The sequence below is a fragment of the Diabrotica virgifera genome, chromosome 6 (assembly GCF_917563875.1).
Source record: "Diabrotica virgifera virgifera chromosome 6, PGI_DIABVI_V3a".
Lineage (NCBI taxonomy): Eukaryota > Metazoa > Arthropoda > Insecta > Coleoptera > Chrysomelidae > Diabrotica > Diabrotica virgifera.
In genome coordinates this window covers 175,618,692-175,636,199 of record NC_065448.1, presented here as the reverse complement: position 1 = coordinate 175,636,199, position 17,508 = coordinate 175,618,692, and the positions used below count along the sequence as shown (strand labels likewise).

Below are 17,508 nucleotides of genomic sequence, written 5' to 3'. Positions count from 1 at the left end.
CTTAATGAATAACTAAGAAAATTGGGTTTCATACGCAGTAGCTTAAACTGTCAATTCCTAATGTTGTATTTTATTTGTTGTAAGTATGCTCAATTTGCAATTTATATAAATCTTGCAATTATGTAATTGTTTCTGTCTTTGGTTTTATATCATATTTACTGTATATTGACCATTTATCTAATTTTAGTAGATTGTAGTTGTTATTTATGTTATTTGTTCTTGATATTATTTTTCTTTTGACTGTAGCTTTGTCCATAAAATTGTAAAAATTTTCAGTGACAATAAAGCATATATTTCTATTCTATTCTATAAAAGTATAATTAAGAGACCAATATGAAAAAAAAACAAAAGAAAGACTTTGACTTACTACATACATAAAGTAAGTAGCAAGAAAAAAATAAAAACCTTAAAAATCACCGTATTAAAATCAGTCCAAAAAAAGCTCCAGGGTATGACCTGATCAACGGGAAATTACTGCAGCAATTGACATGCAAAGGTCTGAAAATGATAACGCAAGTATTTAATGCAATATTTAGGCTAGGTTACTACCCAGAACAATGGAAAGTTGCTCAAATTATTCTAATACCTAAGCCAGGGAAAAATAAAACTCAGGTGACTTCATACAGACCAATAAGCCTGCTACCTGTTCTATCAAAAATCTTGGAAAAACTTCTCCTTACTTAAACAATTATCCCTAGTTATAGAAGAAATGGAACTAATTCCCCAAGATCAATTTGGGTTCAGAACACAACATAAAACGATAGAACAGGTACATAGACTGGTAAAACCCATCAGAAGTGATCTAGAAAATAAAAGGTATTGTTCTGCTGCATTCCTGGACATTGGTCAGGCCTTCGACAAGGAATGGCATGCTGGTATGCTCTTTAAACTTAAGAAAAACCTTCCCCATCCTTTTGTCAAATCTTAAAAAGCTATATTTCCAACCGACATTTCCTAGTCAAGCAGGATAATGAATACATAAGCCTAAGACCAATAAAAGCCGGAGTACCACAAGGAAGTGTCTTGGGACCGATATTGTACTTGCTCTACACTGCTGACCTACTCACAAGTAACAGAACGACGTGTGCAACTTTTGCTGATGACACTGCTGTATTAGCCTCTCACCATGATTCAAATGCAGCATCCAGAACCCTTCAGAAAGACCTTAATAATATACAAAGATGGCTTAAAAATGGACGATACAGGCGAATGAGAGTAAATCCAGCCATGTAATATTCACCATGAAAAGACAAACATGCCATCTGTAACACTAAATGAAACGAAAGTCCCACAAACCGATACTGTGAAGTACCTAGGAATCCATCTTGATAGGAGATTAACTTGGCAAAAGCACATTTTTACAAAAAGAAAACAACTAGGAATAAAATTCTGGATTATCGGTCGTAAATCTCAACTATCTCTTGAAAACAAACTGCTAATATATAAAACTATATTAAAACCAGTGTGGACCTATGGTATTCAACTTTGGGGGACAGCCCAAGTCAAGCTAACCTAGAAATACTGCAGAGATTCCAGAACAAAGTCCTTAGAACAATACTGAATGCCCCTTGCTACGTGCCAAACTATGTGATAGACCTCAATGTCCCATCCATAAAAACAGTAATAACAGAATATTACAAAAAATATTCTAAGAGACTAGAATCTCATCAATCAATCAATCACCAACTGGAACCTTGCTGCCCACAATACATTGTAATGGCGGAATATCTTAGAACGGGCCAAAAACCATAAAGGATTGTCGTACTACTGATGATGCTGAGTATTAGGTACTTAGTTATTGTTTTCTCTATTTTCTATACCACCGATGCTACAAGGATATAAATTATTTTCATTTATTAATTTTTAATAAAAATATTCTGCCCAGCTGAAATTTGAACTCACAACGCTTGAATCTAATGGTAGGATCTCTTACGACATTATTTTTCAAGCTATAAATACAAGGATATCAATGTTTGTCTATTAATGAATAAGAAAGAATTATAATTAAAAAAAAAAGAAATTAAACTTCCGTATTTTTGTCCTAAACCAAAATAATTATAGTCCATGTGGTGAGACCGCTCCCGTCTTAAAAAATTTCTGATTCGGTTTCTTTGTGGATTCCTATTCAAAAATGTCCCCTTTGAACAAATCTGAAGGGTACCGGGCGGAATTTTTGGGCAGAAATTGTTTAAACAAATTTTTAAACAAATACAAAAGATTACCTTTTTTGCCCAAAAAAATATTTTGATCATATTTTTTTAGCTTCCTTGGGTCATTCTGGACAAGAAAGGTATCTTGTGATTTTTCTCAAAAATGGATAGTTTTCGAGTTATAGGCGATTTAAAATCTGAAAATGCAAAAATACGCATTTCAAGGCTTAAAAACTCATATTTAAATTAGTATTTTTGAGGTTGCCAAGTACTTAAATTGTAGTTTAAATATTCATTATTAAGATTGTAAAGAGTTTTCGGGTCTAGCCTTAATTAAGACCGCCGTTTTTTAATTGTTAATTATGCGTGTCCATGCGAATATTTTGCCGGTGCGGCGCGCTCTATTTCAAAAAACTCCTATTTTCCTCCTAAAAATATATTCTTTAGATTCTTTGGGACATTCTAAATAAAATATGGTTTTCGATATTTTTCGAAAAAATTAATAGTTTTAATAGACCAGGGCGGATCTGTAAAAATATTAGTACATTTGGACGTTGAGAGGTGACTCAAATTTTTTTGCAGAAATTGCTTGAAAATAAATCAAATAATAATATTTGAGTTATCCTCCCTCTCAAAAAGGTCCGGAACATTGTTTAAATAATCAAACTGTCAAAAAATTAAGGAAAAATTTGATTTTTTTCTTGGTTTTTTGATTATAACTTTAAAAGTATTCATTTCCGAGAAAAGTAGGTATAAAAGTTCCGAATAGAATTGGTTAAAAATTTAAGAAATAGTCACCTTTGTTGCAAAATAGCAATAATTGTGAAAAAAAACATACAAAAACAAGTATTCGCATTTTACCATTTTTCAACCATTTATGCTACACTTAGGAACTTCATATTTCAACCTGAAAATTTTTATGATACAGTAAAACAACACTCTAAATTTCATTAAGATCGGTTCAATAGATTTTGCAAAATAAATTTTGAAATCCAGCTTTCGTAAAAAAAATTCATTTTTTCAAAATGTTACAAGACTGAAAATAAAGCAGATAGCCAGTTGAAATTTTTTTTGCATATAGAAGTGTACTGTACCTTTCATCTGCAATTTTGCAAAATTAAAATCGCTTAACACCACGGCGTCAGGAATTTTTTTAAATAAACATTAATTATTGGTGCTACGCGCAGGACAGCGGATAGGTGGCTCTGATTGGGCATTCCAATGACCTTTGATAATGATTGATACATTTTAATTTTTATGACATTTCGATATAAATAAATAAATTTGTTTATTGCAAAATAAAAACACATACTCTATCTTTTGAAATAACACTTTTATTAGCAAAAACTTTCTTTGTTCATATATTTTAACTTAAATAATAAAAGTTTATTATTTTTAAACATATGCAATTGTTTAAACAATATTTCACAAACAATAATAAAATTAGTTTGATTTTTGTGGAATGAAAAAATTAAAATACAACAAAATATAGAGTAAGAAAATAATATATTAGATAAAGATTGGAAGAAATTTAGGTGGAAATCAACCTGTGTGAATCGAACACCGCTGTCCTGCGCGTAGCAAAAAAAATTATTGTTTATTTCAAAAATTTTCTGACGCCGTGGTAATTAATCGATTTTAATTTTGAAAATTGCAAATGAAAGGTACAGTACACTTCTATAAGCAAAAAAAATTCAACTTGCTATCTGCTTTATTTTCAGTCCTGTCACATTTTGAAAAAATGAATTTTTTTACGAAAGCTGTATTGCAAAATTTATTTTGCAAAATCTATTGAACCGATCTTAATGAAATTTACAGTATTGTTTTACTGTATCATAAAGTTTTTCTGTGTGAAATATGAAGGTCCTAAGTGTAGCACAAATGGTTGAAAAACGTAAAATGCAAATACTTGTTTTTGTATGGTTTTTTTTTTCGCAATTATTGCTATTTTGCAACTAGGGTGACTATTTTTTAAATTTTTAACCAATTCTATATTGTAGTAAATTTAGTTACGCAACTTTTATGTCAGAACAACTTTTCTCGGAAATGAATACTTTTAAAGTTATAATCAAAAAACGAAGAAAAAAATCGAATTTTTCCTTCAATTCTTGACATTTTGATTATTTAAACAATGTTCCGGACCTTTTTGAGAGGGAGGATAACTCAAATATTATTATTTGATTTATTTTCAAGCAATTTCTGCAAAAAAATTTGAGTCACCTCTCAACGTCCATCTCAAAACAGATCCGCCCTGGACTATAAAGTTATAAGCGAGAATCTAATGGTAGGATCTCTTACGACATTATTTTTTAAGCTATAAATACAAGAATATCAACATTTGTCTATTAATGAATAAGAATTATAATTAAAAAAAAGAAATTAAACTTCCGCATTTTTGTCCTAAACCAAAATAATTACTTCTTTAAATGGATTCCAAATTCTTTCTATTCTTCCTCATTGCAAAAACTCTTAATCTGTGAAAGCGGTATCGTAAGATTCTTGAAAATTATTATGATTAAAAATTTATGATATCATGAATAGAAGCATTTTTGGAACGTTTCAACAAAATAGATCATAAAACGCGATTGCTAATGAATAGTCATTATAGAAATTGAGAGTTAATACTAACACCATAAATGAAAGTACATAACATGTTATCTAGGTTACCATCTGCCATTAGGAATATTAATTTATATTTGATTGTCATTTGTGAACAAATTACTCAAATGTTAAACTAATTTCTTTTTTAATGTATTCATTCATACAAAGAAACGTAGTTGTACGAGTACTTTCAGTTTTATGACCTTTTTTCTGGCTGGCACAACATTATGATAAAGACACTTAAGACTTAAGTGATTACAAATTAAATATGACGATATTTAATATTGTTTGCTTTTTCAATGTTGACGTTTAATGTATTTGTTTAAGTGAAAACTACATCCGTTTTTCTGAAAGAAATTAACTACATTGAGACTGCAAGTTATTTTTGTATTACCTACAATTATCTAACAATTACAATGTATGTTACAATCTACCAAATTTGATACACAGGGTTAATTTTTGGACGGGGTCGAGTTCGCTCCCAATGGTAAGAATTTTACCTGAACTAAAAAGGTAGAGTCCGAATTGGCTCCCATAGACAAAATTTATTTTAACTAAACATGTCGACAATCCTACAGGATTGTAGGATTGTCAGAGGTCAAAAGAAGAGGAGAAATGTGTATAGACCTAGAATCAGGAAATCGCCTCTATTACAAAGGAAAGGGGGACGAAACATATGGAGGAATAGGATTTCTGATCAAAGAGAAAATTAAACAAAACGTAATCGAGTATAAGAGCATATCAGATAGAGCAGGATATATCATACTAGAAATTAACAGGAAGACAAGAATGAAACTAATACAAGTATATGCTCCAACAACAACACATGATGAGGAAGAAATTGATAACTTTTATGATGACATCACCACAGCAATGGAACACAAAAATATAAAAACAACAATCGTTATGGGAGATTTTAACGCAAAAATCGGAAAGAAAATGGAAGACTCAGAAAACAAAATAGGAAACTACGGACTTGGATCAAGGAATATTAGGGGCGAAAGACTACTAGAATATTTGGAACAACAAAACCTTCATGCAATAAATACATACTTTAATAAGAAGCCAAACCGAAAATGGACATGGGTCTCCCCAAATGGGGTGACAAAAAATGAAATAGACTACTTCCTCTGCCAAAATAAACAAATCTTCGAAGACGTAACTGCACTTAATAAATTCTCAACTGGCAGCGACCACCGCATACTACGAGCCAAAATAGAAATAAGCAAACTAGCGACGCAGAAATCTAGAAGAAAACCAACAGCTATTGACCATAGCAGAATAAGACAAAACGCAGAAGAATATAGACAGACTTTAAGGGAAAACTATAATCAACAAGTAGCAAAGGAAGAGTCAGAAATTAATAAGATCAATGAAGAAATGAAAGAAAAACTCTTGGAAGCGGGAATGAAAACTGCCAAAAAACTAACAACAAAAGAAAATAGATTAAGTAGCGGGACAGTTAAATTAATGGAAAGTAGACGAAAACTAATAAGCGAAAACAAAAGAAACACAGTAGAATACGTAGAACTAAACAAACTTATTAGAAGAAAAACCAGAGAGGATCTAGGAAAACACACTGAAAATGAAATCGAGAAAGTAATTGAGAGAAATAAGGGCCTAAAATGCTTACAACCAAATTTAGGGAAACCACTACTCATTTCAATAAAGGATGAAACAGGACGGGAAGAGAGGAGAAAAGATAAGATATCAGAAGAAGTAGAAAGGTTTTATAAAGAACTATACACCTCAAAGAAAGACGCAAACTTCAACACTCAGGAATATATCAAGAAAACAATCACGAATGTAAACTCAGAAACACTACCAAAAATAGAAAATTATGAAATAGAAGCAGCACTATCACAATTAAAGAACAACAAAGCACCAGGACCAGATGGAATCCTTGCTGAAATGTTGAAAGAAGGGAAAGAAGAAATCTTACAAACATTAAGAAATCTGTTTAATCAGTGTCTACATAAAGGAGAAATACCCGACGAATGGAATGAAAAACGACATAAAAAATTACAGACCCATCTCACTGCTGTCGCAAACGTATAAACTATTCATGAGGATTATCAACAACAGACTAACACACAAATTGAACTCGTATCAACCCGTAGAGCAGGCAGGATTCCGAAAGGGATATAGCACCACTGACCATCTTCTAACAATTAGGACACTAATAGAAAAAGCTAACGAATACCATATAGATCTGCACTTAGCGTTCGTTGACTACGAAAAAGCATTTGACAGCGTGGAAATGTGGGCAATAGAAAAAGCTATAAACAACTGTCGAATAGATTACAGATACAGAATGCTAATACATAATATATATAAGAAAGCAACAATGACAGTACAATTGGAAGAAACCACAAAACCCATACCAATTAACAGAGGAGTGCGACAGGGAGATGTTATTTCTCCTAAACTATTTACATTAGCACTGGAAGATGTTTTCAAAACAATGGAATGGACAAACATGGGAATAAACATAAATGGAAAGAAACTAAACCACCTAAGATATGCAGACGATGTAGTAGTCATAGCATCAAGTTTTGAAGAACTACAAACCATGCTAACCGATCTAGCAAATGAATCCGAACAAATAGGTCTAAAAATGAATTTTGCCAAAACAAAAACAATGACAAACACACAAGACAATAGAAACGTAATACTAAACCACACCACAATAGAAGCGGTTAATGATTATATATATTTGGGGCAGATTATAAAAATAAATAAGGAAAACCAAACAGCGGAGGTAAAAAGAAGGGTCAGATTAGCCTGGGCAGGATTTGGAAAATTAAAATGGGTCCTAAAGAATAAAAAAATACAACAATACTTAAAAACAAGAGTGTTTGACCAGTGCATACTCCCAATTCTCACATACGCATGCCAAACATAGACCTTGACCAAGGCAAACATGGATAAAATAATAAAGACACAAAGAGCCATGGAGAGAGCAATGTTAGGAGTAAAATTGACAGACAAAAAGCAAAACAACTGGGTCAGAAATAGAACAAAAGTCAAAGACGCAGGTCAACATATAACCAGGCTAAAATGGAGCTTCGCAGGTCATAACGCTAGATAAACGGACAATAGGTGGAATAGCACGATACAACAATGGAGACCATGGACAGGAAAGAGAGCAAGAGGACGACCCCAGATGAGATGGGGAGACGACATTAAAAAGATAGGAGGAACGCACTGGAAACAGAAAGCACTAAACAGAAGCGAATGGAGGAAACTGGGGGAAGCCTATGTTCAGAATTGGACGAATTAAAGGGCAAAAGAAGAAGAAGAAGAAACATGTCGAAAATATCACCCAGCGTTGTCACTTATTTCAAATTTTCTCTTTTTGTTAGAAACAGGTACCTTCCTAGAAATATCTATGGGAAAGGAGGAAGACCTAACCCTTCGGTCCTAACTTAACTTTCGGGTATTAGAGTGTAGAGCGCAAACCGGCCAATTTCAGGTAAGAGCGCAAAACGGTCGAGCGCATACCGGCCGACACCGATAATTTGTGTTAAAATTGCCACATATGCCAATGTTGAACTAAAACAAACTCTAAAAGTATTTGTCTAAAAGTATAATTTTCCTATAAAAAGTCTATATCACTATGTAAATTTCCTAAGCAGTATAAATATTACACGATTTAGCAACAATGTCTAATGTTCCCGCGATTATATGAGAGCCTACCCGCATTCATGCGGGAGCCAATTCGTACCCTTCTAAAATATACCTGAACGAAGCGGAGCGAACTCGACTTCACCCTAATTTTTTTGTGTGACATTGGTCGATAATAGGGAACTTCCTAAAAAAGATCGTTTACTGCAAAATTCTCTCCTGTGGCGCTACAGACCAAGTCGTACCCTGGCCTCCCCCAGCATCCGCCTCTAAGTATCCTTGTCCCTGTCTGCTCTTCTCCAGTTGTCCATCCTGAATATTTCTTTAGCGTCGGTCCTCACTTCATCTATCCACTTCTTTCTTGGTCTTCCTACTGGCCGATGTCCCACAATAGTTCCGCTAATAGCTCAGTCGGGATAGCATTTGACCTTGCATTAGGAGCTGCCCCAAATTTTATTTTTCTAATCTTTAGGGAGGGTCAATATTAGTATAAATTTAAAATCTCGACTGAATTCCACCGTTGCGTTAGCCGCCATCTTCAACTTTTTTACAAAAAGCGTAGAAACTGAAATTGTTGAAAATACGATTTTCTATAGTTTCATTTATTATAATTTTTTCGTGCGGTCGATATTTTCAGACTTATGAGGGGAAAATAGTGACAGTTGTAGCATAATTAGTGAATTATTGAATTATCTCGTTTATTATTAGTTTTACAACAAATACATACCTATACAAAAATGAAGAGAATTAAATTTTGTACAATTTTGATGCCGTACTTTTTTTGATAAAATCAATATTTAAGGTAGTACGTATGTGGTAAAAGTGCGAGCGTAAGACCTGATTGATTTTGTAGCAATTGTTTTTGTTCAATATCTCCGCCATTTTCAACTTTTCGACAAAAAGTGTAAGAACTGAAATTATTGCAATTACGATTTACTACAATTTTTGAGAGAACCAGTGGCGGGTCTACAAGGGGGGAAATGGGAAAATTCCCCCCAACAGGGTCCAAAATTTAAAAAAAAAATTGTTGAAACATCACGATATATTAGCTGACATAAAACTTAAAATATCAACAGACATAAATTCAACCAATCAAACCCGCTAGTTAATAAAATTAAGTGAACTTAATGCATATAATGCCCTTTTATGTCTTTTATATACTTAGTTTTGTTGATGTTTCATTGGAAGTTTCAAAAATTGTATAAAATATAATTCTCTTTATTTTTGTTTATGTACAATTATGTCGTAAAATTAATAATAAATGAGACAATTCAATAATTATGCTTCCCCTCCGCTTCCATTATTTCCCCCCTTAACTCGAAAAATATTGATCGTATAAAAAAATTGTGCCAAAGAAATTGTAGGAAATTGCATCTCCAACAATTTTCTTTCCCACCATTTAGGTTGAAAAGTTGAAAATGGCGGAGATATTAAGCAACAACAGTTCTCATTTAAAATCAATATGGCGGCTAATGCAACCGCGGAATTCAGTCGTGATTTTAAATTTACACTACTATTGATCTCTGCTAAAGGATATAATTATAAAATTTGGGGCAGCTCGGAAACAAAATGCAATTCAATAATTATGCTTCCCCCACCACTTTTTACTATTTTCCCATGTATCTCGGAAAATATCAACCGCATGAAAAAAATTGTTAAAAGAAATTGTAGGAAATTTTATGTTGAACAATTTTAGTTGCAAATGGCGTAGATATTGAACAAAAACAATTGCTATAAAATCAATCCGGTCTTACGCTGGCGCCATTACCGCATACGTACTACCTTAAATATATTTTAGCAAAAAAATTAAAGAGATCAAAATTGTGTAGAATTTAATTCTCTTCATTTTTCTATAGGTACATATTTGTTGTAAAACTAATAATAAACGAGATAATTCAATAATTATGCTCCAACTCTCACTATTTTCCCCTCATAACTCGGAAAATATCGACCGCACGAAGAAAAATATAATTAATGAAATTATAGAAAATCGCATTTTCAACAATTTCAGTTTCTACACTTTTTGTCAAAAAATTGAAAATGGCGGAGATATTGAGCAAAAACGTTTCTCGTTTAAAATCAAGATGGCGGCTAACGCAACAATGGAATTCAGTCGAGATTTTAAATTAATACTAATATTGACCCTCCCTAAAGATTAGAAAAATAAAATTTGGGGCAGCTCCTAATGCAAAATTAGGCCTGTTATGCGTCTAACCCGACTGGACTATAAGCGTTCTACTAATTTAGTAGTGTAGGAAACAGAGGTTGAACCTCGCAAAATGGACACAAGTTCGGTTTTATTTTTTTTTCTTTTATATCAAGGGGTGCTTATTATGAGACTAACTTTTTCTTAAAAAAAATCGCCCTGGAACCCCCTTTTCATCCCTTTAAAGGGGGTAACTTGTGGTTTTTGCGAAACGTAGCCCTTCCTGTACGTTTTGCAAAAAATGTACTTAACACTAAAATGAAGAGGACTGTATTTCCTACTATTTATTTTCCGACAGAATATGTATTTTACCCACCCACCGTTTAGCGGGGGTGGCGCCCCAAAGTTGACAAATTTTTAAAAGAGATGTTTTAAAAAAAACATATCTTTCGCTAACTGTAATGAAAATTAAGAAGAACGCCTGCGGCAATTAATCACAAATAAGTAGCTGATTTTTTGGTATAGGCTTCATTTAAGGGCAATTGCAAATTTTTTAATTACAGGGTGTTACATTTAAAAAAAAAACCCTTTTTATACCATCTGAACCGCCTACCATAGAGTAAAAAAACTTTCAGCGATTATCCATGCACTGGTGCTATTTAAAAGTTTGTATAATGCATCCCTATATTTTCCCCGGAACCACTCCAAAAAAGGATAATTAATAAAGAAAATAATCAAAAATTGATTTGGGGCCACCACTGTGGCTTTAGGGTGCAAAGGAAATAAAATATGCATAGTTCATAATGTGTAGCAGACAGTGTGTTTTTTTATTTTCCATAAGTACGTTATCAATAAAATGAATAGGTGACGAGAAAAAAAACAAAAACTGGAGCCCGCCAAAGCATTTCTAAGATTTACGGCGCCACTGTGCTGTAACGGTTGCTTATGCGAAAAAAAATGCATAGGACCTTATTTGTAGCGAAAATAGTGGTCTTTAATTATGTATAAGCTTTGTTTTAAAAAAAATCTATAGGTAATGAGAAAATCGTAAAAATATACTCTCCAAGGGATAGGGGTAGTTTCTGCAGTATATTTTAAAGGATAGGGGTAGTTTCCGCAGGGATGTTGCAATAATCATATATATTTATGAAAAACCCTATTGATGGAGCATATGTTCATATGGGTCAAAAAGCAAAAAAAAAATTTCAACCCCTTCTAATTTAGTTTTTTTTTTTGGCTACAAAGGTTGCATCAAGAAATCGCTTTTGGTGTCCATGCATAGGTAATAAGAACTTGCACAAAATGATGTATGAAGCATTTTAATAAAGGGCATGGTGTGTGAAGTATTCCAAGAAAATCACTATCTTTATTAATTTCTCTTTTTTTGGGGTGGTTCGGAAAAAAATGGGGGTGCATTATAGAAATTTGTAAATAACACCAGTACACGGATAATCGCTGAAAGTTTTTTTACTCTAGTGTAGGCGGTTCAGATGGTATAAAAAGGGTTTTTTAAAATGTAACATACCGTAATTAAAAAATTTGCAATTGCCCTTAAATGAAACCTATACCAAAAAATCAGCCACTTATTTGTCATTAATTGTGAAATTAAATGTGAAATAAATAGTAGGAAATATAGTCCTCTTCATTTTACTATTAAGTTAATTGTTTGCAAAACGCACAGGAAGGGCTACGTTTCGCAAAAACCAGAAATTACCCCCTTTAAAGGGATGAAAAGGGGGGTTCCGGGGCGAAATTTTTTAAGAAAAAGTTTGTCTCATAATGAGCACCCCTTGATATACCAGAAAAAAAAAATAAAACCGGACTTGTGTCCATTTATTGCACCTTTTTTGACATAAAATTAAGAATTTTATATTCACCATTGGCGTGCATAGGGTAATATGATCGGTCATATTACCCGTATGTGCGCCAATGATGAATATTAAATTCTTGATTGTATGTCAAAAAATGTGTAATAACTACATCTTAAAACCCACTAAATTTCATTTACATATCTCAACCGGTTTTAAAGTAATAAATAAATCGTCAGTTTGTAAGAAAATTTTCAACACCCCCTATTTCTGCTACGAAGTATTTGCGGATATATGATTATAAAGCAAACTGTTTTTATTTTTTGGCTAGTTGTTAAAGTCGGAGTAACCTAGTTGAGTCACAGAATTTATAATCCGTATTTCTAATATCCGAGTTGAGTCCCGAAGATGGGTAAATTGAGTCCCGTGTCTACCTGGGGCTTAGTCGGTGTACGTAATGATTTCTAGGAATTAGAAAACAATAATTTATTTTAGAGCATATAATTTTATTACCAAAATGTATGCCTACAATATTTACAAAAAGCAATATAAGCTAGAATTACATGCTAATTCATTTATTTAACTATTCTAAATTTTTCACCTACACTTTTGAGGTAGGTAATCAAATTTTGATATTAATCTATTATTTAATTTTAAAATTTGTTCATCTACAAATTTTTTTGATGTAAGGGTTTGTGCAGAATAATTTTTTTACTTTTTTTTGTACACTTCTAATTTTAACATACGTTTCACTTTGAAAGCCTATTAAAACTGTTAAAAATTGGAAAATATGAGGATGAGCCAAATAAAATGACGAGTTAAACCTGGAATGAAAACTCTCACATGCGTTCGTCGTCCGTTGTAAACTGCTTGACATCTCCGCCCATATTTCTGGCGTAAACTTAGCCGATTCTGAGACATAATTATCGACCAGATAGTCCGCACATTCTACTATTCTATGATTTTGTGGCTGTATTGATGATAAAACTTCAACAAAACAATCTCCTACATCTTCTGGGTTGAGAAATGGCATTCCAAAGCAGTATGTTAAATATTTTCCTACATCACTCTCTTTGTCTTTGTATAAGGATGTTAAACCTAGTGCCTGAATTTTGCGCCACCTGAAAAAAGAAAAAAACATCATTAGAATTACAACAGTATGACATATGGAAAATAAGTAAAAAACACCGGAAAACAAAAAGCATATATACACATCATCATCATCAAAAATACAATTCAAATACTCGTATGTTAAATATGACTACTTATCAGGACCAGGAAAATTACAACAACGTGGCATATGGGAAATCAGTAAAAAACACCAAAAAACAAAAAGTTTACATACACATCATCATCATCATCATCATCATCATCATCATCATCATCATCATCATCATCATCATCATCATCATCATCATCATCATCAAAAAAGATTCAAATATGTCAAATATGACTACTTATCAGGACCAGGAAAATTACAACAGCGTGGTATATGGGAAATCAGTACAAAAAAAACCAAAAAACAAAAAGCACACATACACATCATCATCATTCAAAAAAGGATTCAAATATGACTACTTACCAGGATTGTCCTAAATGGAATCGGCAGCCCTTCAATGAAACATTAGTCCAAACTTCAGTGACACTTTGCTGAATTGCTTCTTCAAAATCTGCAAATACCGTTCTTAAAGCGAGTTTTTTATTGCATTTCTCAACTTGTTCTATTAAGTATTTAAGTGCCAGTGTATATGTATGTTTTTGTTTATTTGGCAATAAGAAGAAAGCCAAAGGTATATAATGATCTTCTTTTAGACCATGGATGGAGAACATTTGCTTAAAAAAGTTTGGACAATATTCAAAAGTTCCATCTATATAAATGGTGTCCAAATCTGCTAAAAATTCTAAATTGCTGCTACAGGAAAACATAATAATTTGGCAAATGAAATAGAGAATGCGGAAAAATCCCCTTACGAACAATTCACACATCCACTACTTCGGGCTGGGAAAAAATTTTTGAATAGAATCGAAGATCCAAACACCAGCTCTTATTCATTTGTTTGTTTTCGTACGAGTGGTCGTCCAAACCAGTACCTGTGGATCTTTTGATCACTGAGTGTGTTTCAAAGATCTACATCTTTTGTTTTTTCATAATAATTTGGTTTTCTATGTCGTTCACCATTAAAAAATCCTCGTTTTTGTTGGTTTTCACTGGAAATGTTTTTAATATATCATGAGTTTCCTCCATACTTTTTGGTAATTTAAGCAGAAGAGATCGTCAGGCGTTATACATATTTTTTCGAACCAATGCCACGTCTTTGGTAGTCAAGGTACTAATATCTCCATTTCGTAATTCCTTTTGCAAAATTTTCATAGGTCTTTCACCGATGTCTTCTACGGCCTTTCGTTTTAAGGAGTTACATTTGACGGTTAAGTGCATCTTCGTTTAATTCGCTATGGTTGTGTTCATCCCGAATTTCCGTCACTACGTTGTCACCTTGGGTTTTTAAAAATACTTTACATTTTTCTCTCGTCTGCGCACAACACATCCAACGCTTGTCGTTATTCTTTAAAGATTTGTGAAAACGATATTTGAAGCCATTTAACACAATCAATTGTTTTCCTTTTTCACTAAGAACAATTTTCACTGAACTCATTTTGGCAGTTAACTTGACCTTTAACTACACGCGCTGGCGTATTTTGTACGCCAGATATAAGATTTCTACTGCAAATATATTTAAATATTTAATTTTTGACTTTGTTTATCTATCTAACCTATCACTGGAATGTTCTTTACAACTAGTTTTAGTTTCGTTATAATCGGCGTTCTGGGAAGATCGTTATTTACAGTTTATCATTTGTTGTTTCCGGTGGTTGATAAAATACGCTACAATTATAGTTATATAAGTAGTAATATACGTACATATTTCAATTGTTTTTTAGTCATTATGGCAGAAAATATATTTTTCTTTATAAACAATACTTTTTCTAATGTAAAAAATCACATTTCAAAAAATTTTTTATTAGTAATTTTATTTATCATGGAATCAGATTCCAGTTATAAATCCCAATTTGCTTACTGAGAAGGAACTCCAACTATTCGCTGATGCCGAATAAGGTTTATAACAAACAACTAAGTGTATTTTTTCAAAAAAAAAATCAACAGATCCGCTGTTTCTAAGTGTATTTTCTTGTGGCGTATAAAGTACGCCACGCGTGTAGTTATGTTATAACTTGATGCGCGGGTAGTTAAAGGTTAACACCGTATCGTATACAGATAGATCGCACCATACTAAATATTTTGTAGGATATTGCTTTTTTATATTTGATTACCATAAATGCATAACCAATAAAATCATTTCATTCCTCTATTGTTATTCCAGGTAATAACAATATTTCTAAATATGCTTAAGTACAACTTAGAAAGTACTTACAAATTAGAAAGCTATTAAAAGGTAATTAGAAGGATTACGATGCCCGGGGCCCAATTCCGGCGGGTGTAATTTCCTCACCAAAATAATCTTCTACCTGAGCTTGGAAGGGTATGTCATAATCCGACAGGTATTTTCCTCACCAAAACTGAAATGGTTGTTTCAGGTAGATTTTACTAAAAGGCATTCAAGGAAATTATTTATCTACTATCAAATTACAGTAGGTACCTATAATAATTTATTAATTAATTTGATAGTATTTTATTTTTAGTCATAATTGGAATTTTGACAAAAATGGCATGTTTAATAGAAAATAATCGCGGTATTTGAAAATTTTATTTTTTATAAGGTGAAAGTTTTAGAAAGTGAAGAAGTGTTCTGGAGGCAATAAAATAACTTTTAGTGCGAAATTGAATACTATTGGGGCAAATTTTACAATAACTAGAAATAGCCTACAACATAATCATGAACCAGATCGGTAGAAGATATATCGAAAAATTGTTCCTAACTCTTGTAAACGTAAAGCCGAAGAGAATATACTGAAAAACCGCCAAAAATCATTCGCCAAGAGCTTGCAGCTAATTTGCCTGAAACAATTACTACGGTTGATGTCTGTTACATAAGAAAAAATATATATAATTATCGACGAAAATGATGCCTGGTCGACTTCCTTCCAATATTGATGAGGTTCAAAAATTTGTGAAGAGCTGTGCTCAAAAAACAACCAAGGAGGAAAATTTTCTCTTTATAAACTGTGTCAAAAGTAAGATAACTGTATTTAGTTGTGAATGTGAAACAAATATAAGATTTTTAGCAACATTGAATTTTATACAGAGAGGGGCAAAATTATGGAATATATTCATTTTCTCTAAAATGGACGATTTTGGACAAAAAACCCCGAACCACGTCGATTTTTATTTTTAAATCACAATTTTTTGGCATATCTATATTTCATATTAGTGACGTCATCATTCAATCAATCAATCAATAATTACGTTAATGTTTATATTACTGAATAGAGAATATAAATAAGCTACCACACGACCTCTATTCCCATTTAAAAAAAATCATTGATTACGTGATCACGCACAGTTAGATGACGTTACTACTATGAAAATATAGGCCAAAAAATTGTAATTTAAAAATATAAATCGACCTGTTTCGGGGTTTTTCTCCAAAATCGTCCGTTTTAGAGAAAATTAATTTATTCCATAATTTTGTCCCTCTCGTATATTATATGTATGGCTCAATTACCGTACCACATGTTATTTGCAATTATTCACTACTCATGGGCCAATTGATGGGCATTATATTTCTTTATTATACTGTTTACTGTCAAATAAAAAAAAAAACAGAAACTTAAAACAATCTTTTCTATTTGTTAAAATCAGAAATTTTTAAAGCTCTCGAAATTAAGTTTAATCCTAGTAAAGTTTGTGTAGATTTTGAAAAGGCTATATTTATACATAATGCAATCATTCAAATGTGTCCAAACACTGAAATACATGATTGAAGATTTCACCTAAGTACACCAAACTTGGTATAGAAAATTCAGTCTCTTGATTTAATATCAGAATATAAAAATGATTCTGAAGTAGGCTCAAACATACTTTTGGCCTTACATTATATAAAACCGGAAGACGTATCAGATTGTTTTGTGTTTGATTTAATGTCATGCAAACTATAAAATGAATTTTTTTTATTACTGCCGTCTGCAAGTAAGCTGAGAAAAATGTAGAAAATTTACG

At 32.3% G+C, this 17,508-nt stretch overlaps 2 protein-coding genes across 2 annotated transcripts in view; both read right to left on the bottom strand.

The window, feature by feature from the left end:
• LOC126886433 (myb-like protein D) overlaps nt 1-17,508 on the bottom strand; it is a 231,770-nt gene that overhangs the window by 123,833 nt on the left and 90,429 nt on the right. The window lies entirely within an intron of this gene.
• Nucleotides 12,837-14,177, bottom strand: LOC126886438 (uncharacterized). Its single transcript, XM_050653379.1, has 2 exons — nt 13,915-14,177; nt 12,837-13,453 (listed from the first exon to the last, which is right to left on the bottom strand). The coding sequence occupies exons 1-2, from the start codon at nt 14,160-14,162 to the stop codon at nt 12,997-12,999; spliced, it is 705 nt and encodes a 234-aa protein (XP_050509336.1). The 5' UTR covers nt 14,163-14,177; the 3' UTR covers nt 12,837-12,996.

Bases quoted from the DNA above. Each gene is read 5' to 3' on its own strand.
- LOC126886438 (XM_050653379.1), bottom strand. From the start codon at position 14,162: ATGTTCTCCATCCATGGTCTAAAAGAAGATCATTATATACCTTTGGCT. The intron at 13,454-13,914 runs GTAAGTAGTCAT...TTCTTTTTTCAG, and splicing joins TTCCATTTAGGACAATCCTG to GTGGCGCAAAATTCAGGCAC.